At 37.3% G+C, this 26,543-nt stretch overlaps 1 protein-coding gene across 2 annotated transcripts in view; it reads right to left on the minus strand.

Annotated features, from left to right (window-relative positions):
- rtn1b (reticulon 1b) overlaps nt 1–24,928 on the minus strand; it is a 65,965-nt gene extending 41,037 nt beyond the window's left edge. Inside the window, exon 1 of one of the 2 annotated variants that reach the window (XM_007256671.4) lies at nt 24,514–24,928. In XM_007256671.4, the coding sequence (XP_007256733.3) occupies nt 24,514–24,712 (199 nt within the window). In that variant the 5' untranslated portion in view covers nt 24,713–24,928. Of the gene's footprint in view, nt 1–24,227; nt 24,268–24,513 lie in introns of those variants that run through there. The other variant, XM_022663950.2, reaches the window with a different exon arrangement.
- Between the last annotated feature and the right edge of the window lie 1,615 nt (nt 24,929–26,543).

Below are 26,543 nucleotides of genomic sequence, written 5' to 3' on the forward strand. Positions count from 1 at the left end.
ACAACGAGGCGTACAAGTGTCATAAATAACAGTATGTATATTTACAATATTTACAAGAATATTAAATATGTAAGAAATATGTTTAGCTGTTTATATTTTGCTTCAGGATTCTCTTCAGGAATGCTAGTAATTTGATACAGATTTAGTTTTAAATATGTTGTTACAGATCTGTATTCAATGACAACACTGTGTCTGTGTTGTCTGAGTATGTGAAAAGCATTGACCGAAAATCAGAGCAGAAGAAGGACAGAAATGAGGTGATGAGTGTGCATTAAAACCCATGTGCTGCTACAGAAAACAAGGTCTGTTGTATGATCGGTGGCTTTGCACAGTAATGATTTGTCACTGGAGGCCAGGGTTTGCTCTGTATGAGGATTGCTGCAAAACACCACTCCACTCCAGCAGCCAGTCTGCTCCTCTAGCTCTCCACTGCCCTACATACACTGGGTAGAGGAGCACCACTGGGATGCTATTTTTAAATCCAGAGTTGCTGAGAGGTACAGGGCTCCAGTGGAGAGAATTAGAGGGTGCCACTGGTTAACCAACCACATCTCACGCTGAGCTCGGGCAACCCCTGCCTGAAGGAGACGTAGCCAGAAAGGACGTCCCAGGCGTTGGACGTCATAAGCTAGAAACAGCCCAAACATTTAAATACTTTAATTGATTTTCACTTTAAACTGAACTACGAAGCCCCTAAGGTGACATCACATTAAAAACAAATGCATGACCACAACTTACTAACATGTGGGAATGAAATTCTAAGGTGTGGCCATGACTTAATAAGAGTGAGTGCCAGTAACAGGAGTGAGTGCCAGTAACAGGAGTGAATGTCAGTAACAGGAGTGAGTACAGTCCCCTGGTTTATTGATTTATTGATGTGAATTTCAGTAAAAATATAAACCAACTTTTTCCAATTCGGTTTGGTTCATCATTTATCCATTTGTCTAATAAATTGCACGATAATACATTTTATCAATTTCAGGTTTGGGTCTTCATAAAAAGATAAATATGGCTTTGAATATTTTAGAAAAATACAATGTGCATGCATATATAGTGATATATAGTTTTTGTCATAAATATCAATTATTTGAACATGCAGTCAACCATTTCTTTAAAATACCAACTTTCCTGTGGGAAATAAAAAAAAATAGAGGACTTTTTAAATGTCACATGAGTTTTGGTAATCTTTGGCTTAGAGACCTTGTAAAAAATTAAGTAAAGCTGCCTGGGATTGACCAGTACATGTTTTGAATAGTTAAATATATGTGTTATTAGACTCAGAGTTGAAAAAAGATATATAATTTAGTTTAATTTGGATAAGTTACAACGATCAAATGGCACCCATTCAGTGGAATGACCCATGTATTCTCTATATAGTCTCAAAAATATAGATTTTTAATTCATAGTTTACAAGCAAATATTGTTAACAGCATCTTCAGATCCCATTATTCTGTTTGCATAAAAACTACATGTTGTGTATGTGGTTTAATACTAAGTGATAAAATAAAATAACATATTGTATTACTTACTGTATCACAACATACTGTATATCTATATATATATAAAACATCTTAAACCCGGCATTGTTATAGATATATCATACTAGCAGGTTCATGGCAATACACAGTCCTACTCAATAGGGAGCAATGGTGTCATACACTACACTACACTAGCAGTTGATACAGCGACTTTACACAATTTTGGTTTTAATGGGCATCAGCTTTGGCAACTATTGGTGTAAAAATGCTGTACTGAATATTGAAGAAACAAAACAATTAATTTAAAGACATGCTGTTTACTGTCAGTAGTAGTGTTTGAGTAGTGTAGTCCTGTGAATTCACCAGTTTTAGACAAAGATTAGCGAGTATCCATAACAAGCCAGTCTGGTCAGTGAGTGTGAAACTCTGGAAATCTGTTAGCAGAGATGAAAGAGAGGAGAATGTGACACAGGCTGCCACCCGCTCTGCTCCGGGCAGATGAGCATATTCGTGTGTAAGTGCGATACATGCTACTGCATATGCATCACTCCCTCAATTATCACACCACTCACTCTCAAGCCTACGTTCCACCCTCTCCATCAGCCCAGGCTGAAGAGGAACCCAGCACTGCTTACTCATCCACATCATCAGAAACGGAGAGGCAGAGAACGGTGGCACAGTGATAGATTGATTTTACAATCACATTTCAATGTCAACAGAGCGAGAGTAAAGACTATGACATCCACAATGCACTTCAGTTATGAAGAGGTAGTTTACATGGAGGTTGTTTACAGCAACCATTCTGAAATCAGTTTGAATTATACTGTTAATCACTAAACAACAGTGATTCTGAAATTAGTTTAATTATACTGTTAATCACTAAACAACAGGTATTGGTGAAGATGGCTAACACTGAATGACATCAACACCTCAAAAAAGATTCTATCACATTTTTTTGTTGTTTTAATTTATTTGACGGATTTTGAAACCATCAGCTATCTCTTATATTGTGTGATAATGTCATAATGAATGACCTAATATTACTTTAAGACTTTGCTGTTTTTCACATTTTGACATAATGTAAATTTGGCTGTTGTTCTTATATTGTATCAGAAGTTAATGATGAATGAACTGATAGAAATGACTTGGAATAAAATACATTACATTGTCTTCCACTGAAATTCAGAAGTTTTTTTCTGTCTCCTGTAAAGCTGGCAAATTGAAGATACAAGATTTTTTGTCTGACAGTAAAAAAAAAAATCTTAACATCTTAATGTATCACAATATATCACATTATCAATATTTGGTCCCACCTCTAATAAAGGTATCAGTGCATTAAAACTGATGTAGCTGATACATTTATCATTTTCCTGTGTCTGTGATCTTTTAATTTACTAGGATAGGAAAATGTGTCTTGTGTTTGCAGTATACCCTCTGAAAGATACGCTGATTGAATTGAGTTGCCAGTATTGCCTGGAAATGGAAGCCACAAACACAAAGAACTCAGTGTGATGAGCGTCCTTGGCTGCATTATCAGAGTGACCTGGTGTCAACAGCTGATCAGGTAACAACAAAGCAGATGCCATCAGCCCATATGACCCTCAGGTCAGCTATGTAATGTGGTCAGATCCTTGTGTGAACAATCTCAAGGGACACATGAGATTGCTCATACAGAAACCACCAGCATTTCTGTAGTCATAATTATAAAGAGTAATACGTGTATCACACAGCGGCTGACACTGTCGTGCAATTGACTTACAGTAGGGTATTAACTTAGTCGGTGCATTAGTTGACACTGTGCTAACGCTAATGCGCTCCAGCTAATCACTCTTCCTCTAAAGTCTATAGGACTTAGAGAAGATTTACAGTAAGAGGATACAGGAATTACATGAATGAAAAGGCTAGATGTAAAGTAAAAACCTCACTCCAGCACTGCTTACAGTATTTCTTTATTCTGATCTTTCAGTGAACTCTGTGGGTGGCCATCAAGAGACTAGTACAGTCGGTAGTCGACAGTGCTCTGTTATGTTCTTGAATCTTAGAAATAAAAGCTAAAGATACAGAAAAAGAAAAACAATAAGATGACTGATGTTAATAAAAAAAGAATGAGCAGGAATGAAAAGACCTGTGACAGCTGAAGGCTTTTAAAAACTACAGATACACATAGAGGCCCCAGTGTAGTCTTAGTGGCTTTGTTAGGAAGATACAGATTATCCATAGCAAAGCCAAGGGTTAAGATGGAAGGCTGTAAGATTAGGCCCTCGCCTCAGATCCAAGGAAAAAGCTGATGCAGCTTCTCAGTATGGTGTTCCCATCGGGGGAAAAAGTGACTTATGCTCTTTCCTCTAGAGCTTTGCTCTTGTGAGCCTTGCAAGCCCTTCAGAATTGTGGCTATGGAGATCAGATTAGCTTCATACACCGCTGTAGCATTGTCCAACAGCAGCGTAGTTATACAGTGCACTGCATCAAGAGAAGAACAATAGAGCAGGGCCATTATAGAGAACACAATGGAGAAAGGATCAGTTAGGAGAGGAGAGAAGCTGGAACTCTCAATACCACCACCTCTGTGCAGCTCCTGCTTTACCTATTTGCTCAGTCATGTTTCAGTTTTTCTGAAGAGGGCAAGATAGAAGCGCTATGGATGCATTCGGCTGGCCAACAATTTGATTCTGTTGCATACACGCATGATATGAACAAATACAAATAAACATTGGTGCGCTAAAACAAATCAAGTGTTTCAGTTTTTGCCATTAATATTTAATATATTTTGAGCTAGAAGTATATAGGTTTGGCACCAGATTTACCCGTAGCATCAAACCCACCAGCATTACATTTAAGCCTTTTTAATTATTACTTGCATTTTATTCTAACATAACTGTTTTTAGAGTACATTCATTCTTACTGCCTAGATTAAAAGTTTTTTCAATACACAAATATATGAGGTGCGTACATTTTTATTTTGAGCAATGCAGCAGTTTGTTAGAATCTCTTACAAGAGTTTTAAAATTGTTGGTTGGGACTCCAAAATTGTGTGATGTTTAATACAGTGTGGTGTGAGGGCTCTGATAACTAATAATAGTTAAGGACAAAATATTAGTGAAAAATGAATAAGTCAGGTGTATGGACCAATCAATAGCATGTAAAAAAACAAATACCTGCAAAAAGCATGATTGAGGACAAAACCTTTTCTAAAATCTTCTAATTTTTATCCCATTTTCTCCCCAATTTACAAGGCCAATTACCCAACCCACCTATTAGGACTCCCCCTATTACTAGTAATGCCCCAACACCAGGAGGGTAAAGACTAGCACATGCCTCCTCCGATACATGTGAAGTCAGACTCCGCCTCTTTTCAAACTGCTGCTGATGCAGCATTGCTAAGTAGCATCACAGCACACTCAGGGGAAAGCGCAGCAATGTATCGGTTCCGATACATCAGCTCACAGACACCCTTTGCTGAGTGACATCACGCTTTGGAGGGATGTGGGAAAGAGTGCAATCTACCCACCTAGAGAGAGCCTGGAGAGGCCAAATGTGCTCTTTCAGGGCTCTGGCAGCTGATGGTAAGTTGCATGAACAGGATTTAAACCAGCGATCTCCCGATCAAAGTGGCAGCCTTTGCCTTAGTCCGCTAGACCACTCAGAGCCCCAAAATATCTAATTTTAAACTTAACTGGCAAACCCAATAATGATGCAAAATATTTTTCTAGGTTCACATATTCTATTTTTAGGAGCGTGTCTTTGAGCCAAAACCCAAACTCGATTTAGCAGAGAGCCTACTGAGGAGGTATAGGCTTACATTTCCGAAAGCATTAGAATATCAAACGGAAACTTTTTGTTAACATTCCTTCCCGCAAGGAGCAACAGAGCACAAGGGCTTCCTTCCTTTAGTCAGTGTTATTTTTGGTTAGCTCTGAGTTGGTTTTCACAGGAGCACATAACGTAGGAGGCAGCCAGACTAATCCTAATGTTTGGGATTTCCATTGGAGTGCTTGGTTTAGGGATACACCTGTCAAACTTTTTTCTCTTTGTACCAAATCTTGTATATGATCTCAATTCGGATGATACTATGTGCTGATTCAGTACTGTTAATCATATTGGATGTTGTCCACACCAATTTTCTTTTTTAGGATTATGCACCATTTTAAGGCAAATTATTTTAGAGTGGTTTAGAAAACAGATCCTTCCTATAATCAATGTCACTAAGAAATAGGGCTGGAATGATAAGTCAATATAATCGGAAATGTCAATTATTTAAATTGAACTAATCGTTCATTTGTAACAGTACCGCAATACACAGTGCTGGGGACAGAAGCTCAATGGGAGGTGGGTAAATGGTTCATTTCGAGTGCCCAAACACAACAGATTAAAATAAATCTCATGTTTAGTTGTTTCTATCGTTTTTAGAGATGAAGGATGTGGCAGACATAATCGTTGACTATTCGACTGATAAAATAAATAAATAATAATAATCAGATTAATCGACTACCAAAATAATCATTAGTTGCAGAACTACTAAGAAACAGTATCTGACTGATACCTTATTGTACAGAAAGAAAGGGGGGGAAAAGGAGAGAAGGGACGACAATCTGAACCAACAACAATGTTCTGTCTGTTTAACTACCACCAGCTCATCCACTCAGTACTGACTGTTTATCCAGTGCACTCACTTGTCCGAGTACCACTACATTTCAGCATAGCATCCTGCAAGCGGGATGGCGGGACAGGCTGGCTGTGACAGGGTCAGTCTGTATGACCCTGCAGCAGCAGCCCAGAGGAGCTGGCGCCAAGCTGACAGCAAGCTAACGGCCTTTCCTCATCCTCTACAAAGATAAAATGTGTGTGCGTTTGTGTGTGTGTGTGTGTTATTGTGTAGACAATGCAGATGCTGACACAAAACCATGCATAGGAACTGCTGGGAAATATTAAAGACATAACAACAGTATAGCGCGCCACCTCATGCAGCTACAAACATAAACATAACTACTTGCCCTCTTACAGACTTATTTTGTTTTTTTGATATAGTAACTTTAATATCAGATAAAGATAACCTGAATAAATATAAAAGTATAAGAAAGAGACAGGGCAATAAATGATTGAGAAAATTTCAAGATAAAAACCACTGCAGACCAAAAACAACACAAAGGCCCATCTCACATTTGCCAACAAACACCTTGATGATCACCAGGACTTATATTCTGTGGAATGATGAGACAACTGATGGAACTTGTTGGGCAGTGTGTGTCCTGTTATATACATAATTTCAGAAAAAAGAACATCATACTAAGTCAAAGTCTGCTTAAGAGGCTGTGGCATGATCTTAAATAGGCCGTTCATGCTCGAAAACCCTAAAAAGTGTCTGAAATGAAACAATTCTCGAAAGAATTCCTCCTAAGAGATGTGAAAAACTCATTGCCAGTTATCGGTAAAGCTTGATTGCAGTTGTCACCAGTCCCTGGTGTTTCCTCACTGACTACTAAAGTGAACTTGATGCAAACAATTTTCATGACACCTCAAAAGTGGCGAATTGCTTTAGACCTAGGTGTAGAAAAATCCGTGGCTAGACAAACTGACTAGAAATAGAGAAAATCTCATCCCAACTGTGAAGCATGATGGAGGGAGCTCTATGGTTTGGTATTACTAAACAAATCAGACCCCATTTGAGCTGTAACAGAATTGATAAAGAGTGGTCACATACAATACTGCAGTGTTGTATGGTTGATTTATTTAATCAAAGGTAGCAGTGCACTATGTATTTACAACATAAGTAGACATGTGTGCTATAAAGTACACATCCCCTGCATAGAGAAATGTAAGAAAAAAATCTCTAGTGTGTTTTAATGTAATTTTAAAGACATGAAAAGGGCTGAAACTCAACAGCTTAATAGCACTTTGTGAGAAGTAATATGTGGATATCGATAGATTAAAACCCACTTTGATTGGTATTTTAAAATGTTTAATTGTAAAAAGCCTAGAAACAAACACCTGAAAAAAGTTCATTCAGAGTTTTATTTTCATCATTACAAGTGCGTTCTTATGCACTATATTTTGGGGAAAGACAGCCCATTCATGCCTTTCTGCTTCTGACAGTATAAATGATTTAAAAAAAGCTTGGTATCTGATATGCTTAAAGCATTTGTAAATAAAAGTCCAATTAGATGTGTTGGCAAATCCATTTCAAGGAGAAAACACAACAACCAATAAAAAAAGCTTTTTTTCCCCTTTCGCGGGGGATTACATTTGCACCAGAACACCATCTGCTAGCCAGCCGAGATTGCGCTAATCTGTCTGTTTTGTACATGACTGGGACAAATCAGCAGCACATGGGCAAACATTATGGTAGGTAGAAATAGTGGCTTTGCAGCTTCAGTACATTCAGAAACACTGATTTACTGTAGTACAGTTCAGGTCAAAAAAGGTTCATTAGTAAGGATTTAAATGTATTTAATTTAAATGAATTAACTATTGCATATGAAATGTACACTCTTGAATTTAAGAAAGAGAAAGCAGCTAGAGAGTGAAGAGACAGAGTTTGGCTGAGAGCAACATAGCTAACCACAGACACACTGTAGTATCTAAAGCAGTAGCTGAAAGTGGCGGGGTGGTTGTTTATTAGACTAAGCGCTGCACCGCTGGGCTAATTGTAATAGTCAGTAATGAGGCTGCACAGTGGGCTCCTCTCTGATGCTGGGTTTTAATTTGCTATCCTATGTGTAAGCTGTGATCTTGTTTCTCTCTACACACTTCACTCCTTTTTGCAGCTTAGCTCTCTGGTTAGAAAATGGTTATGGCTTTAATTTTATGTTTTTTTTTTAGAAGTAAAAGGAATATAGAATAACACTACGCATTAAGGGTGCATAGTAATATCAGTGGCCAATGGTAGTATTTATTTACAGTGAGACAGTAGTAGTACATAAAAATGTAATATATATATATATATATATATATATGTATATATATATATATATATATACATATATATATATATATATATATATATATATATATTACATTTTTATGTACTACTACTGTCTCACTGTAAATCTATGTATATCTAATGTCTAATGTAATATATATATATATATATATATATATATATATATATATATATATATATATATATATATATATATATCTCCTTGCAAAGTCTGACAGCAGTGTGTTCACTTGTGGCTGTGGGTGTTTTCATTATTTTCATGTTTTCATGTAACTTAACATATCTCAATCACCCACACATAAAAAGATTTGCCAATAAACCTGTGTAGGTGGTCAAGCGGTGGGAATAGTCACAGTCAACCCGCAGAATGAGGAAAGAAAAGCACAGTTGATCACCAGTAGAATATAATTCAAACTCCATTTAATCTGTAAATGGCAGTAAACACAAGCTCTACATTGCACTTTAGCCCAGCTTTCTAAAGTTCAGGCTACAGCTGACCATAGTTACTCTCAAATGGTCAATGGTGAGCTTCAGGGGTTTCTCTTTATGTTAAAATCAACCCAAATTGTGATGCATATAAATATAAAAAATATTATTTTCTTTTCTGAAATAAAGACTGTCCTGCGACTGTATTATCACTGTTTGTTGTTAGATTTTAAGATGAAAAGGACAAAAACATTTTTTTTGTTTATCAAAATTTCGCAAAAGAAAAAAGTTATGTTGAATTCTGTTACTAATAGGGGTGTCACGATTCTCTAAATCCTCGATTCGATTTCATTTTCGATTTGAGGGTCACGATTCGATTCGATTCTCGATTTTCTTGTTTTTTTTTCTTGTTATTATTTTATGCCTCATAAAATTTAAATAATATATTTATTATTATTATTATTATAAATATTATAAATATTATTATTATTATTTATTAAGATATATATGGTAATGCCATCTAGTGACTTTTTTTGGTAGCAACAGTGTGCACAATTAAAACAAGCAGTTTATCAGAGCTGTGTGTGGATGGCTGGTGAAACTGCTCATTACATGAAGCTGCAGTTCTTCATCAAACCACTAGCAGCAGCAGCACAAGCCCCGCTCTCTTCACTCAGTCACTACTACAGTACAGCCCAGCCACGGGCTACAGGGCTCAGCCAGTCCGTTTTTACTGTTTCTGTAAACAAATAAAGGTTTTAACCCCACTAACCGGATAATACAGCTCACTACAGTTCATCTTTCAGCCCAAGCAGCTAACAGCAGCAGGTTAGAACAGCCGACACGGAGTCACTGCTCGGATTACATTATAAACAGGTCAGTTAGCGCGCTGCTAACCTCAGGATGTTTATAACTACGGAGTTTAGTGGACACACACGGCCGCCAGGTAAGTCTTTTAAAGGCTACTGAAGACTATTAAAGGCTATTAGAGGTTATTGAAAGCATTATTGTGGGGCAGAAATCAGTACAGGCTGGTTAGATAAGTGATGTGGTGAAACTGTGACTAGCGCTGTCACAGTGATGTTTATTAACGTCATTAAAACAGATTTTGTCAGGTATTGTCTTATAAATATTTACACATAACTTTTATCTCTCCTGAAAAGCTTTTATTTTAGTCAGAAACACGCTTGTGTTTACTTTATCTGAGAGAAAGATGTTTTTTTAATTCAATGGAAAGCAACAGGTGTAGTCAATTATAAGTTTAAGATTTTTAATCCACCTCACTGTGATCTATAGTCAGTGTTCTCAAGTCACACTGACACACGCATTTCAGCGAGTTCACACGCTCTCACCTGCGCGCACCCACCCCTCCGTTAGATACAGATACAAAACCTGCGCGCCCAACCCCCGCCCCCCCTCCCCCGTTGGACAGATAAAAAACAGTGATCACACTCCCGCCGACACTCAAAACTTGAGAGCCCTGTCTATATTTCTATAAATCCGTTTTCAGTTTCTCCTCCGTGGTTGAAAGGCAGCTGTCTCTCACACAGCAGAACTGAGGGCGGGGCTGCGCTCATGCAGCGGCTCTCTATTTAAATGAATAGGATGCGCTGTGTTGGTGCCGCGCCATTTGCGTAGCGCGCTGTGCCATTTGCGTAGCGCGCGCGGGAGGGATCGTCAATCCTCTTTTTGACTTCGATACTCGAGACCATGACCTCATTTCGATTCGATTTCGATAAAATATCGAGATCGTGACACCCCTAGTTACTAAATCATTTACTGCTCTATTTTAAATCCAGGTTGTCTATGTTTAGTGTACTTATGTGCGGTTTGGGATGCCAAATGTGAAATCTTTTTCGATTTTATTTTTATCAGTGATTAATGAAAAATAATAAAGGTACCAAATTCAAATATAACTAATTTTGGGAGAGTGCGAAAAGTGTGAAACACTTTTTCACAATGGGCTAGATCATTAATATAATTTAAAAAGTGATTTTATTATTGACTCAGATTATATTTGTCTGACTGCAAGTTTGTTTAATAATCTGACAAAAATGCAAAAACAAAAGAAATCTGTAAGGGGGCAAAAACCTTTTATGCTACTGTAAACTACAGCTGTCTGTTTTATGTGCAGTGTACTTCATATTTGGATTACAGTGTGAATCAGCTTTAAAATGCACCCCCCGCGCAACAATTACTGGCATTAGTTCTGTGACAAGAAGATGCTAATTACTGGTTCTCAACAATAGATCAGAAGTTCCATATACAGTAGGTGCATCCCTACTGAAACAAACACGTTCAGTGGAATATTGTTATAGGTACCATTTTTCTTTTTATGTGGGTTTCTGCTGTTTCACAATGCAGTGGCAGTATACTTTCCATGGGCCTGTATTCTACATCTAATGATCTATTTGACAAAGCTTTAAAAGCTTTTGAAAAGTCATGTCATTCACTCTGAGTCAGAGCTAATTGTTGCTTTAGAGGCATTTTCAAATACGCCCCCCTCCCCCACATCTTGGAGGTGTTTGTCCAGTCATTTTTTATGCTTTACGATGTTCTGAGCATTGCAGAGTGTGTACGCGAGTGTGAGACAGCACACATATTTGCGAGACTAGATAACTGTGATCATGTCGTATTTCATTAGAGCCCGTATTCAAAAGCATGGCAGCCTCTCTAATGAATGCGGCTCACTGAAGCAAGGATTTTCAAAACAAAGCGATTCCTCTGTGTAGGTTACGATTCACAGCTCAGAATTTGAGTGACAACGGCCTCTCACATTAATGGCTGTTTTGGAGAGAAAACAATTACGGGAGCACCCTGGGGCATTACCTGTGCATAATAAATTAGCACTTCCAAAGAAAGGAAGCCCTTCTAATAAGGGAGCTTTGAAAGTGGTAGTCAGCACAGGCTCTTTTTGAAAGGTCTTACAACATTCACAGAGTGCACATTAACTGAGTGTATTTCAGGAACCCCCTCCATCAGGGGACAGAGACTTTGGGATGGCTGTAAACACAGCTTCGTTATCACACTGTCAGAAATGAACACTGCCAGGAAATGTGGAATAATAGAAGGAGCACTCTTCTAACAGCTGAGCAGCACTGTCTTTCTTCAATGGGCCTCTGGTCTGGCTGAATGCTTATGCTTTTGTTTGTTTGAAAATGAAACCAAGTGGGAAGCGAGCTGAAAAAAACAATATAACACTGTCCTTGGAAAACAAACACTTTCTGATCGTGAAGAATACAGAAGATTAATAGTAGAGGAAATGCCAACACCAGTCCTAGAAGCTTAAAAAATCCTAGAATCTCCAAACAACTAGGGAAAAAACTTATAGCACTGAGCCTGGTTTTCTGTGTACGCTCGGCTAACCATACTTGGGTCCACAAAACCATTTGGTGGGAGGGTATAATGATGCAGGGTTCCACTGATTGGCACCACATTTGCATCACCTTTGTACCACAAGATCTGAGGTCTTTATATTTCTAGCACAGAAAATATCAAAGACCTTGGGCCCTATCAGTGTGCCCTGTCAGTGTGTCTTTGGTATTGTCTTTGGTATTACTCATGGGTGTTTCTTATTCTTATTTAGATCTTTTTTAAAGCACAGCCATCCAGCTCAATTATCCTGCCTTAAGCCCAACATGGTGAACCTGTTGGTGTTCCATACTCAGGATTTGTGTGACAGTTATTTATAACAAGAGTCCTGGTCTGCTGAGCTATCTGTGTCTTTGATCATATGGACACTTGTGTTTTTGAGCTTATTTGTGCTTTATAGCATATACATATATGATCACAAAAGACGATCTGCAAGTGGCTTTCCAGAGTTTAACAAAAAAGTTGAATTAAAGTAAATGTTACTTTAATCTATATGTTGTTACTTTATTTTGTTATAAAGGTCTGTTTAACATTTAGTGCAGAACCCAAAAATCCCAGGGTAGTTGTAATTTATTTGTTTTAGTTATATAGGATATTAAAACATATTTTTATTAGCCCAATGTCTGCTCTTAATAATAAAAAAATAGTTTAACTGTAAAATGGTGTAATAGTATTATGATAGTATATTATTACTGTGGTAAACTGTCTTAAAGCTCCTTTGGGAGCCCAGAAGCAGGAAAAAAGCATTTTCTATAGTGGGAATGACAATATTATTGTTTATCGCAATAATTTATGGGACAATACATCGTCTAGAAAATATTGTTATCGTGACATGCCTAGCCATGCACGAAGTACAAAGCAGCTCTAGTTGAAAAGAGGCAAAGGTAATCACTTGGGCTTGACATTGAAACATAGCTGTTTCTGCTTATGTCCCTGCTTAATAATTTGTAACTGTATTTAAGCTTAATGGACATATTACAACAGTCAAACTTCTGTAATATTTATAGTATTTGTGTCACAAACTGCTTCGGAAGAGAAGAAAACAAATAACAGTGGTATGCTCCAAAACATCAGTCATGCTACGTCATTACTCTGATATAAATTAATAATAATGAATGCTTGCTGGTTTAACGCCACTCTGAATGTGAACACACACAATCTGCTCTGCCAACATGCAAGTGAGTCATCCTCCTGTGTGTGTTGTGTAGCTATGGCAAACACAACACTGTTCTGAGTCTGTTCTGATTCAACACGCTGCTCCTTCGTTAAAAAGCACTTTTGAAGACTTGAGCAAATGTTACTCTTTATGTCAGGGTACTGGGATACCTGCTCCTTCACTGTTTGTTCTGAAATTAAGGGAATAAAAGGAGAGTTTATCATGTGTTTGTTGGGGTAACAGTCTCTACTCTTTAGGGAATGCTTTCTACTTTAGCTTTTGGTGCATTTCTGTGAGATTTTAATTGCATTCAGTGACAAAAAGTGTGAGTGAGGTCAGAATTTTGGGTGATCACCACCCCACCTTACCCCAACTCACCAAATAATTCCAAACACAGTGGATGGAGCATTCTCATTCTAAAGATTACTGTTCCCTGCTCCACAGCTCAGTAGTAGGGGTTTTATGCACACCTGACTACTACTGATAGATCACTGAATAAAAAATCTTGATGCGTCAGAGTAAGAGCACTGTAACACTTTGTTGTCACTTCACATCCTTGACAAGTACAAGTCTAAGCTCAATAGACTGCTTTTGGAAGGTCCATTCTGGTTCACTGCCCCTCCCCTGCTTCTGCCTGTCCACACATTATTCATGCACAAATAGAGAGGAATACTAAAAGTAGGGGTGCAGTATGCCTCACAGCTGTCACGCCTCACTTATACACCCACAAACTGCTTTATTTTAATTTAACTATAGTGTAATTAATCATTTGAGAATGGGAAACTGACCACATGCAGCTATGATAACTCCAAACTTAACGAAAAAATGTTAGAGATAAAATAATCGATCAGCAGAACATATTCAGGATTTAGGGATTACAGCAACTCTGTGGGAGTCACAGGAAGCTGCAGTCCATTGTTCAACCCCAAGATTGACAGGAACTGGCACACTGCTGCAGATAGTCATTAACAGTAAGCTGTGCTCAGTCTGGCCTTTGTTTTTTGTCTGACTCAAACTCATTCATACTCATAAGTAGAATGTTTCTGACTACCTTTCATATAGTGAGTAGCTATTAGCGCAGCAACACAGCAGACCTATCAACAGCGCAGACCACATTGAACCGCAACCAAAAGTATAGCAGCAACATTCGGAAAGCTAGAAAGAAAGCTTTTGATGGAAACATGTTCAATATAATGATTTTTTTGCGCTGGATGACTTGTTTTAGTTGTGCTTATACGCTAAGCTCCAAGTATTGGTGATCAGCCAATCGAGCTGAAAGTTACAAAATTCTGACAGTATTTTTGCCCATATAGATTATTTTTTGGGATATTCATTTTGATTATTTGATAAATTGATAATGTTCCCACTGTGTGTGTTTACACTTTGTCCTCCTAAAATATGTGGCTGCGTGTGTAATCCTGTGACTCTTCTCTTTCCAGTTTGTGACGAGAAAACATCATGGAGGAGAACTTAAACTGATCTAACTGAGCAATTTCAGCAACTTGTACAAAATTGTTTTTGAAAATTTCCCTGTTGTTCATTAAAATAATCCTCAATTAAAATTATTGTTCCTTTAATTAACAGGCCAGCTATTTTGTCCATTTTCTGCCTGATATTAATTGTGCAATTGCTATTCAAGCATTACACAAACAAGTTTCACATTCAATAAGAAATGTTACTGAAAATTGTAATTGTAATATAAAATATTCAGAAATATTAAAGTAAATCTGTATTGTTGAAATATTATGAATAAAAATCATAAAATTGCTGCTTTCCTGATTCCTCTAACTGATCTGAAGTTATTAAATGGAGTAGAGAGAGCAGCTTCTCCAAGTGTCCTGAAGAAGTCACCAAAGCCCTCAAAGTTATCAGAATGTAAATAGCTTATTTTTCTGTGGAGAAAAAAAAGGTTTTGTATCATCTAGACTTATAGCCCATGTAAAGGTCAAGGCCTCGTAGGAGGTTAAAATAATGGCGATATTGATTTAAAGGTCATATTGCCCAGCAATCAGGTCAATCTGAGCCAGTACTAATTACTAACGAAGCTGCTTAAAAACACATTTGGAATGCTGGCATTACTGATTGGACAAAAAGACAGATGAATGCAAAATTAACCACCATACAAACAAATGAAGAGAACAGAACCAGTAATATTACATTTTGGCATATCACAATATTCATTCATTCAATATAATGTTACAGTATTAATTAACCATGACATACTGTGATACAGTTTGTCACGATAATAAGTTAGATTTTTCACTTCACGTCCAAATGTACTTTAACGTGAATGCACAAGTAACAGCTTCAGGCTGAATAGGAAATGATGCATTAGTCTAATGCTTTCATTTTCATCACATCAGGAATCAATTTATTCAGAACAGGTAGTTTTTGAAGCTCAGTTTCATAAATGGATCTCAAAACAGCGAGGACACAGGCTCTTTAAAGCATAGTAATGAGCTTGAGTGCTGAATGTTTCATGGGAAGATGTTCTCTTAAAGCAAATGTGAAAAAGCAAGGTCACACTGGATGAGCATCTGTGCATCTGTGTTCCAGGCATGACCTCACATCTCTAGATCAATAGGCTTGGCTTAACCCTTGATGATCTTTGAAGGGTTGAGAGCAGTCAGTCAATAGGGAGGAGACAGAATAAGCCTTCAGAGAGGTTTCTTAGCTCAGGGTGAACACTGCAGATTGGAGTGGGCTGTTGTCAGTCAGTGAGCAGTCTGTCTGCTTTGTGAGCATCCATGCACAAGGCACTGGCACTGACATTGAGTCTTATACTAAGCGTACAAAGTGATTTTTGTTGTTTGTTTGTTTCTGGTGAAGTTCTAGTTATGTTTTGGAGTACTCAGATTCCAGCGCTGTATCTTCGTTGGAGAAAGATTACTAAGGATTTAAAATGTGAAAAAAATGAATATAGAGAATTCAATATCTTTTACAACTTTTTGTTTTTTGCCTTTTTGTCAAATAAATATTTATCGTAAAGATGCATTTAAACAATGATTATGATGACAGTGATATTGTTGCACATACTTGAAATATTATGTGATATATCATTAACATATTGCATTAACATATATAAACAGATTTATAGCTAATTTTGTGAGCTTTCCATGTGGAAAAGTGCCATTTTGTTTTACAATTTGGCGATATTTTGCTTTAAATTTAGTTATTTTTTGTTATTTTATAAGCCCTTATTTACAATTGCACAGTTTGGTCTATACTTACAGTAGGTTAATTGCTTATTATTAAATGTATATAAACGATAACATAAACACTTTTTTTTTTTTTTACATTTATTCACCTTTTAAGAGATTAATAGATATGTAATTTCTGGGAACACATTTAAATAGTGCCACTGGACTAAAATGGCACTTGAATGTTTTATTGTTTTTTTTTATTTAACACACAGTGACAAACTGACACAAAATGCACTGTAAGGAGATTTTAATGTAATATATAAATAGTTAAATTTTTCTCCTTGTAGTTTATGTAAGCAGTAACAGTGCAACACCAGTAGCAAGAACAAAGCAGTGTTTTGCCAGTGCAGAAAAGCTTCATTGCAAGGAACTGAGAACCACAGTCTCAAATACATTTTAAACTCAAGACAAAAACGAGACCAAAAACATACTCAAGATCACTCACAATAGAGAAATCACACACATTAGACCAGACCAGGGAACAATGACCTTGAAATACACAACTCAAAAAAAAAAGCTCTTAATAATACAAACATCACAAAGCCATATAAAAACACAAAAGGCTGAACAGCCAGGAATATGCCACCAAGAGAACCAGTACAGACAAGCGTTTTATGCCGAGAATGATTGGTGATGCTACATAAAGGAAGTGAAACTCATAATCTCTGCAATGTGATATTGGGACTGCACGGTTTTGTTTAGACCAAGATAATATGCAATTTCACAATCTATTCACATTTACAATAAAGTATTGTTTGTGTATAAACACTGTGTTTTATTGGGAAAGAAATAATTGTTTTGATGTACCCCTGAGCAAAGCTGAATGAACTGTGAGGAAATGGAAGCGTTCATAGATTTTAGTGGTTAAGGCTTGAGTAAGAGTGCACCAGTCAACACTTTTATGGGTTATACATAAATCTGCATTAGGGTGGCTAATAAAAGTCAATACTATAAAGAAATATTAAAGCATTACTAGAATTTGGCAAAAAAAAATGCAAATGTTTCAAAAAATATATAATAAATGCAGTGTGTGGCTAAAAACCTACCATTATATATTTATTTTAAAAAATCCAGAAATTGAAGCATGGAAAACAGGATTTTCTAAGATATAACAACAATTGACTTTTTTGACATTTTTGTTTAGAACACATAGTTTGGTATTAAAATACTGCCTCAACAATATATGTAAGCTCCATCTATGATTCAGACTAATCTGATGACTTTTATGAGGGTTGACTATGTTACCAGGGTTGTAAAACAGCAAATAATAAAATAATCAGTGACATAAGACTCTTGCTCATATGAGAACCACTCACACCTCTGTAAAAAAGTGTTGTGAGGCTGCTTACTAACCATCACTACTTCTGAGTAATATTCTATTAGCAGATGAGGAACGAGTACATCACCCACAGAGCTTGCAAACCTATAAATACATGTATTCTCAAAAACACGAAAGGCCTCACATATAAGGAAACTGAAACCAGCTGTAACAAATGAACTCAATAGTGAATTCAACACTCAATAGTGAATTCAACTCAAATTCAAAATGCAACCTCATAAATATTTAATAGGAAGTATAGGCTACATGAGCACTTTGCTTTACATAGAAAGTGCCTTGTTACTGTAAGCCCTGCGGGGAGATCACAGAGGGCTTATAGACAGTTGTAGAAAGAGAGAGATGCATCAGGTTATTCAGTGCACTGTGACTGTAAGATGTCCTATGGTAACAGCAGCCATAGTGACACTGCTTTTCCACACAGTGGAAATACAGCAATACAAACAGCACTGTAGTACAGTACTGATCTTACTCACTACTGGGTGAACACTTTGGAACTATATCCATATCATCAATTTACAGGAAAAATCAAACACTAGGTTAAGTTACAACTCATTGTGTAAAACATAAATAAAAACAGAATTTGATCAAAAGAAGTCACGTCAATTTAGGGAGATCTGGGACAATTTAGGGGTTTTATGGAAAATTTTATTTGAAAATTGATGTATGATGTCAGTGTGTTCCATGGTGGTGCCGACAATAGCACCATGAATGTGTTTTTGTGTTTCACTGCAACTGTCATTTTTGTCATTTATGTTACTGATTTTATTTTTATTTATTTATTTATTTATTGTGCTGTTTAAATGCATGTGTGAATTAGTTTTGTGTTGTATCTTTGCATGTTATGTGTTTGAATGTTATGTTTGGTTAAAAAAGCCACAATAAAAATTGTTTACCCTAGCAATTTTGACAACATATGACTTAAGTACAAGTAAGTTACATTGATTAGTCTCATTCAGTGGTCCTGACAGTCACAAAATAGTGAATAACTAATACAGTTGCCTCTTTATAGGAACAACTTGTTAGGGTGTGACTTCTGTAGAACCAAGACCAAGAAAAACACTATAATGGAGGCCATAGTCAAAGTGCTATAAGTATTCTGAGATATTGATTAATATATGTTCTAATTAGAAGCATTTAAAAGCATTGCTTAATCCATTTGTGGTGAAAACTGAGCTTTATACAGGTTTCTCGGCAGTTCAATACAACCGGTTCACTTAGGCTGCAGCAGTTTCCACTAAAGATCCCTGTTTGAAAGCACATTACATAACTTCTCCTGCATTGGGAGAATGAGCAATTTTCTTTTCTTTTCTTATCTAAGCTGAGCTCTAATGTCTACTCTCACTTTGTTCTTCACTATACAGTACTGTGCAAAAGTCAGACAGCATGCTTCATTTAATTAATTTCCAGTTAAGAGGGCCATGAACAAGTACGAGATATTCATTTTCCAGCACCAGGAAAGAAAGCAGAATTGATATATTTAACAGAATATTACAAAGAATCCCTATAAACTAAATATATTATGAGATATTTCGGAAATTCATTTTCTGCTTTAACACCTCACCTTTATTATAGCCTCCTTCCTTTTCAAGAAACTCACTTTCAGTGTGCTCTCACACATACCTTGTTTGGTTTAGTTCGTTAGCAGTATAAAACACTTTTTGGTTTAGTTTGGACTTTCATACCAATTACAGGAAGCTGAGGACAGATATCACGAATAAACAATAGAAGAAGAAAAAGGACTGTTGTGTCAAAATCCAACTGCATGTCACAGCAGTGTAGGCACATCATGTTAAGCTTCTGACTCCTCTATCTACTGTGACTGTAATTGATTCATCTTTATAAACAAAAATAAAATTAATTTGATGGTTATATGCATTCTGCTGCATGATGTAAACCTGGAATTCTGGTGGTGAGGCAGAATTTGGCACCTTCAGTCTTCTTACTAAACTACAGTGTAAACCCATATCTAACCAGATAACCCTCAGACCTCAGTTTTGACGTTTGTACAGACTTTAAGGTGTTAAAATGCCCTTAGTGCCCCTAGAAAGGAAATTTGTCCATAGTTAATTTTTCAAACATTTTAAATCTAGTTTTGGAAACAGTTCTTTATTTTCACTTACATTTCTGTCTTTTCCCTTTACAAGTGGGTTCTTATAATCCAACCTTTTGATATACTCAAAGATTTTTTATTTTTACTGTACTGTACTTTTTAATGTACTTTTGTAACTTAAATTAATTAAACAAAGAACCACCCTTGACCATGATATGTAGTCAAATAACAGACTTTCACTTTCAGATTCTTTCACTTGTTCTAAGTTCTAAGACAACAAGCTGCCAAACTGGGAATCACATTGTCTCTGCCCAAACACTTCATTATTTTTCAGAGACATGACTGTGCTAGAAATTACACTAATATGATGTAAGGAAAATTCTAAATGCACAAAAAACATTAAATGTGAATGTTGTAAAGTGTCACTTTTCTAGAATACAAGTCCAAAATCTACAAAGAGGAAAGGGAAACCGGATTTTTTTTTAACAAACATGAAACACATGCTTACGTATATCTATTAAAATAAGTCCTATAAAATGGAAGGTAGGCAAACTATAAATTATTCCTTAGACAGGTGAGTGAACAGAAGAAAACTCTGATGTGATTTAGGGATATCACTGACCTATAAGGTTTGTCATCTGTTCATTTCAGTCATGCATGATCACATTAGATCAAAACCATGATGTAAGCTCAAGAAACAGCACTCATGCTCACAGCACACAAACTGTTGCAGGAACTAGAAACACACAGTCACAGCTATGGCAGGGGCTGGTGGAATGTTCTAATATCAAGACTGGACATGATGGCCCTTCAGGCAGTCAGCTAACAGGCATGGGATAGTCTGCTTTTAGCATGATATCTGCCTAGGCACTTATTAAGTGTTACTTAATTTTAATTTAAATATATTCTCTCTAAATGTGGGTCATTTGGAAAACTATAACTTTACAATATACAGGGTTGGACAATGAAACTGAAACAAATGGTTTTAGACCACAATAATTTATTGTCCCGAAGGACAGTTCTGGTGGAAACAGGAGAGTTTAGGTGCACATTGAAATCTGCCGTGATTTGGGCAGCCGAGGTTTTATGTTTTTTAGATAAAATCCGGGTTAGCACCTGAACATCTTTTTCAGACAGCTTCCTCTTTCGTCCACAGTTAATCCTGTTGGATGTGGTTGGTCCTTTTTGGTGGTATGTTGACATTACCCTGGTTAACGTGGCTCTTGATACATCACAAAGAATTGCTGTCTTGGTCACAAATGCGCCAGCAAGACGTGCACCAACAATTTGTCCTCTTTTGAACTCTGGTATGTCACCCATAATGTTGTGTGCAATGCAATATTTTAAGCAAAACTGTGCTCTTACCCTGCTAAATGAATCAAAACAACCTGTTCTTACTGGTACAATATGCAATTATTGAAGATTGACCACCAGGCTGGTCCAATTTAGCCATGAAACCTCCCACAGTTTCATTGTCCAACCCCTGTACAATACTGTTCAATATATTTGCCACACTTAAAAATACTATTCAAATCTATGAGTACAATAATTGAAGACATTAATAAGTGTTTAAGTGGTGACAGTATTCTCAAATGATCTACTTGTCTATGTACTGCTGACCTCTTTTAAGAATATTTTCTGAAACTGCAAAGATAAACCACAAAAAGACAGCAAATAATCTTATGTTCAATCTAAAACAGTCTTACAATGTGGCTTTATTATTCCCTGTGAGAAAACACCTGACTAAAGTCATGAAGGCCCAAAGAATAAGCTTATCACTATCTAATCATTTGAACCTGATGTAAAAAAGTCCACAGCCCAGCATGGTCCAATTTATGTGAACCCTATAATATAGTTTCTGAAAAGGCAGGGATTATTCCATGGTGGGAAAAGTCAGAGCATGCTGATTAATGTCGAAGTTGCAGGATTTAGTCAAATAATAAAAAGCTTAATGTCTTACTGTAAATGTACTGTGATTTACTGTCTGAAAGGAAAAGAAAACATTAAAAAATTATAATACTTACGAATTCCATGTATATAATTAAAACATCTTGGTAGATAACAGTGACCGGTGCATTATGCCTTTATGAACTAAGAGTAATAACTTTTCCTTCTTTTGAGGAATACCATTAGCAACAGTAGGGTCACTGCCAAGACCACTAAACCACTATTTTGTTTCTTATTTTGAGATAGAAGCTTTTTCACATCTATTACGTGAGTTATCATCCTTGTCTTTAACAGTGAAGGCCATTAAAACTTAAAACAAAACCTAGAGCCGACACCTAAAAAGAGAAGGCCAACTATCATTCACATAATGCAGTCTGGTATCCACATACTGCCTGTACTCGTTTGATTCATAGTTGAAGGTTAACAATTCACAGAAGTTAGGAATAATGAATAATGACCCATAAGATTACCAACTGCGTCATAGGCCTGAAACCTTAAACAAACTAGTGTCTGTAGAGTAAGTAAACGATGCTCTCTAGACTAACAACAACTCTCTCCTGCTCAAAACAGCATCAACACACTACAATTAACAATTAAATTCACAAGAAACTGGAAATATTTGGGTTGATACTTTTTTTTAACTGTCATATACAGCTCTGGAAAAAGTTTAGAGACCACTTCCTCTTCCGAATCAGTGTCTCTGATTTTGCTATTTATATGTAGATATTTGAGTAAAATAAACATTGTTGTTTTATTCTATAAACCACTGACACCCCTTCTCCCCAATTCCACATAAAAATATTGTCATTTGGAGCATTTATTTGCAGAAAATGAGAAATGGCTTGATTATATTCCAGAGGTTTTCAATTTGGTACCATCAAAGAAACTCATCATTTTTAAGTGGGCTGTCATTTATTTTTTTCCAGAGCTGTGTTTCAACTCTCATAATACTTTTATGTATCAAAATTTTTTACACCCTTGATAACATTTAAAGTCTTCCTGACATAATAGCTTGGCTTTAACATACTCTTTTATAAACTAAGACTGTTTCTTAGGGTTAATTATTTGCGTTATTTTACATCAACACCATGCTTGGTCTGGTCTATTAGTGAGTCTTACAAAAATCTAAGCTTGCAAAGTTTCTTTAGCTTCTGCAAAATTGTACAAATTATTAATGCATGGGAACAGATTCTAATGTGTGACCACGACTAGTTAATGCGTGGGAACAAGATCCTAATGCATGGCCACAAATAATTAAGGTGTGGGAATAAGATCCTAATGCATGGCTACAAATTGCCAAGGCATGGGAGCGAGATCCTAATGCGTGACCATGACTTATTAAGCTGTGAGAATGAGATCCTAATGTGTGGCTACTACTTATTAAGGCACAGGAATTAAATGCTAACAGTGGCCACGACTTCTTAAGGTTTGGGAACAAAATAATTAAGTTGTGGGAATGCCTTATTAAAGTGTTGGAACAAGATCATAATGCATGTCCACAAGTTATTAAGGCATGGGAACAAGATCCTAATGTGTGACCACGACTTATTAAGGCATAGGAACGAGATCCGAGTGTGTGGCCACCACTTATTAAGGTGTTGGAACAAGATCCTAATGAGTGGCTACAAATTATTAAGGTGTGGGAACAAAAGCCTAATGCGAGGTCACAACTTATTAAGGCATTGGAACGAGATCCTAATGCATAGCCACAACTTACTTAGATGTGGGAACAAGACAATTAAAATGTGGTAATGACTTATGAAGGCATGGGAACAAGACCATAATGGGTGGCCACAACTTATTTAGGCATTGGAATGAGATCCTAATGCATGGCCACGACTTATTTAGGCGTGGAAACAAAATCCTAATGCAAGGCCATGACTTATTAAGTCATTGGAACAAGATCCTAAAGCTTGACCACAACTTATTAAGGCATGGAGAGGAGATCCTGATACGTGCTGACAAATTATTCAGGTGTGGAAATGAGATCCTAATGCGAGGCCATGACTTATTAAAGTGTGGGAACAAGATAATTGAGTCCTGCCCATTTAATTTGTCCCCACAAATGAATTATCTTGCTTCCACGACCTCAGGGGTTCCACACCATCGGCCTCTTGATCTGGTAAACCGCACTGGATTAGGTTCTCATTAGTTGCGATGTTTGTAGAACATTATTTACAGAAGACTGCACTCTGCCTAACATCAGTACTGTAACTGAATCAGTGTTGATTTAAAAACTTCACAGGACAGAAAATCCATATGAGAGGGAAACTGCTCCTAAATCAGTTCACAGGTAGAGAGCCAGGTTAGCTGTGTTACCTGAAGGCCTAACAGACCGGGTCATAGTCCGGCCGGGGGGAGTTCGGTTCGGTTAGCTCGGCTACCGCTAGCGGAGTCCCGGAGCTCTTCAGCGGGACACGGCTACAGCTAGAGCTAGAGACACAGCTATAAACACACACGGCCGCGGGGGTAACGAGAGCAGGAGCTACTGAACACAGTGATTAATGAACACATAGAGCAGCCCGCTGTTAGTTAGTTAACGCTAGGTTCGCTAACTAGCTTAACTAGTAGAGTAAACACAAACTTAGCCTCTCAGCCAAATGACCTGTAGATGCAGTTTCCATGACAACAGGGAGCGGCTGGCGCGCGCTCTCGGCGCGGCTGTAGATCTGCGCGGACTCGCTCCGATCGTCCTCCGGCTCCTCTGAGCGGGCCGCGGCGCCGCCGAACCCGGCCGTCCTCTCGAAGCCGTCTCCGTACCAGCCGTCCTCTGAAGCGGGCTCCTCGCTGGGCTTGGCGGACATGCTGGTCTCGCGGGCTCGTCAGCGCGTGCTGTGTCTCGCACCGACCGGAGGCTCGTTAATCTGAACCGGAGAGCGGAGCAGTGAGGGCACGGGACCGGCTGAGCTCAGAGGACGAGCCGCGGCGTGTCGCAGGTCTCTCTCAGTGTGTGTGTGTGTGTGTAGCTTCTCCTCCCGGCGGAGCTGCACGCATGTGTGAAAACCGCTTCTTCAGTCCGGTGTTTCGACGCTGACGTAATGCTGTCCGAGGCTTATGATGGGCGCGGATTTGGGATGGAAACACGATTTGTTAACTGTTTACGGTCAGGAGGACACTGACACACACAACTTAACATATACACTCAGTCAAAAACGTATTTAACCCCATACACATGTCTTATGTTTTTGCTTTTTTATCATACTTACATTGTTTATTTTCCATTATCAAGCAAACTTTCCTTTCAGCCAGCAATTTTTAAATCAGGATTTCATTTATTAAGGGAAAAATATATCTATACAAACCAACCTGCCCATTTGTGAAAAAGGCATTCTGCTCTCTACCATAAAATCTTGAAGAAGAATGTCTGCTTATAAGCCCTGGTGTACTTGGGTTCTGCAGCAGGACAATGATCCAAAGCACACCAGCAATGCAACCTTAGAATGTCTGAAAAATAAACAAGCAAACACACAAACGAAAATGAAGGTTGTGGAGCAAGTCAAATTCTGATTGAGCTGTGTGGTGTGATCCAATGTGGCTGCATTAAAACATTACATTTATTTTTAAGTATTTTAGTAGAGTGTACCAAAATTTCTCCACAAAGATGTGAAAGACTCATTACAGACTTGACTGCAGTCAAGAGTGACACAACCAAGTTATTAGATTTACAGGTATAGTGGTAAAACTCTTTTTTTTACATAGAGACATATTGGTTTGGATATTTGTTCCCTTAAAAAATTAAATTATAACAAAAATGCATTAAAAAACATTTAAAATTTGCTCGTTGTATTTACTCAGGTTATCTTTGTCTGATATTTACAAGATAAGTTTGTTTGTTAATATGAAAATGTAAGTATAATAAAAAGACAAAAATAAAAGGAATCTGTAAGGGGGCAAATAATTTTTTACATCCCTTTATATGAAATATACAGAATACAGTTGTGGTCAAAAGTTTACATACACTTGTAAAAAAACATAATGTTATGGCTGTCTTGAGTTTTCAATAAGTTCTACAACTCTTATTTTTCTGTGATAGAGTGATCGGAACACATACATGTTTGTCACAAAAAACAGTCATAAAATTTGGTTCTTTCATAAATTTATTATGGGTCTGCTGAAAATGTCACCAAATCTGCTGGGTCAAAAATATACATACAGCAACAAAATTTGTCAATTTTGGTGATGTAGCGAGTTGTGTCAATCAAATTAGCTTCATGTCATGGCCTCTTCACTTCTTGTAAGTGATTCTGATTGACTACAGCTGTTGACTTCTCATGAGCCCATTTAAATAGGGCTCATTTGACCCAGTGATTAGACTCAGCTACAAAAGCTACAATGGGAAAGTCAAAGGAACTCAGTGTGGATCTGAAAAAGCGAATTATTGACTTGAACAAGTCAGGGAAGTCACTTGGAGCCATTTCAAAGCAGCTACAGGTCCCAAGAGCAACTGTGCAGACAATTATACGCAAGTATAAAGTGCATGGAACAGTTGTGTCACTGCCACGATCAGGAAGAAAACGCAAGCTATCACATGCTGCCGAGAGGAGATTGGTCAGGATGGTCAAGAGTCAACCAAGAATCACCAAGAAGCAGGTCTGCAAGGATTTGGAAGCTGATGGAACACAGGTGTCAGTCTCC

This window comes from Astyanax mexicanus, chromosome 1 (genome assembly GCF_023375975.1).
Source record: "Astyanax mexicanus isolate ESR-SI-001 chromosome 1, AstMex3_surface, whole genome shotgun sequence".
Classification (NCBI taxonomy): Eukaryota; Metazoa; Chordata; class Actinopteri; order Characiformes; family Acestrorhamphidae; genus Astyanax; species Astyanax mexicanus.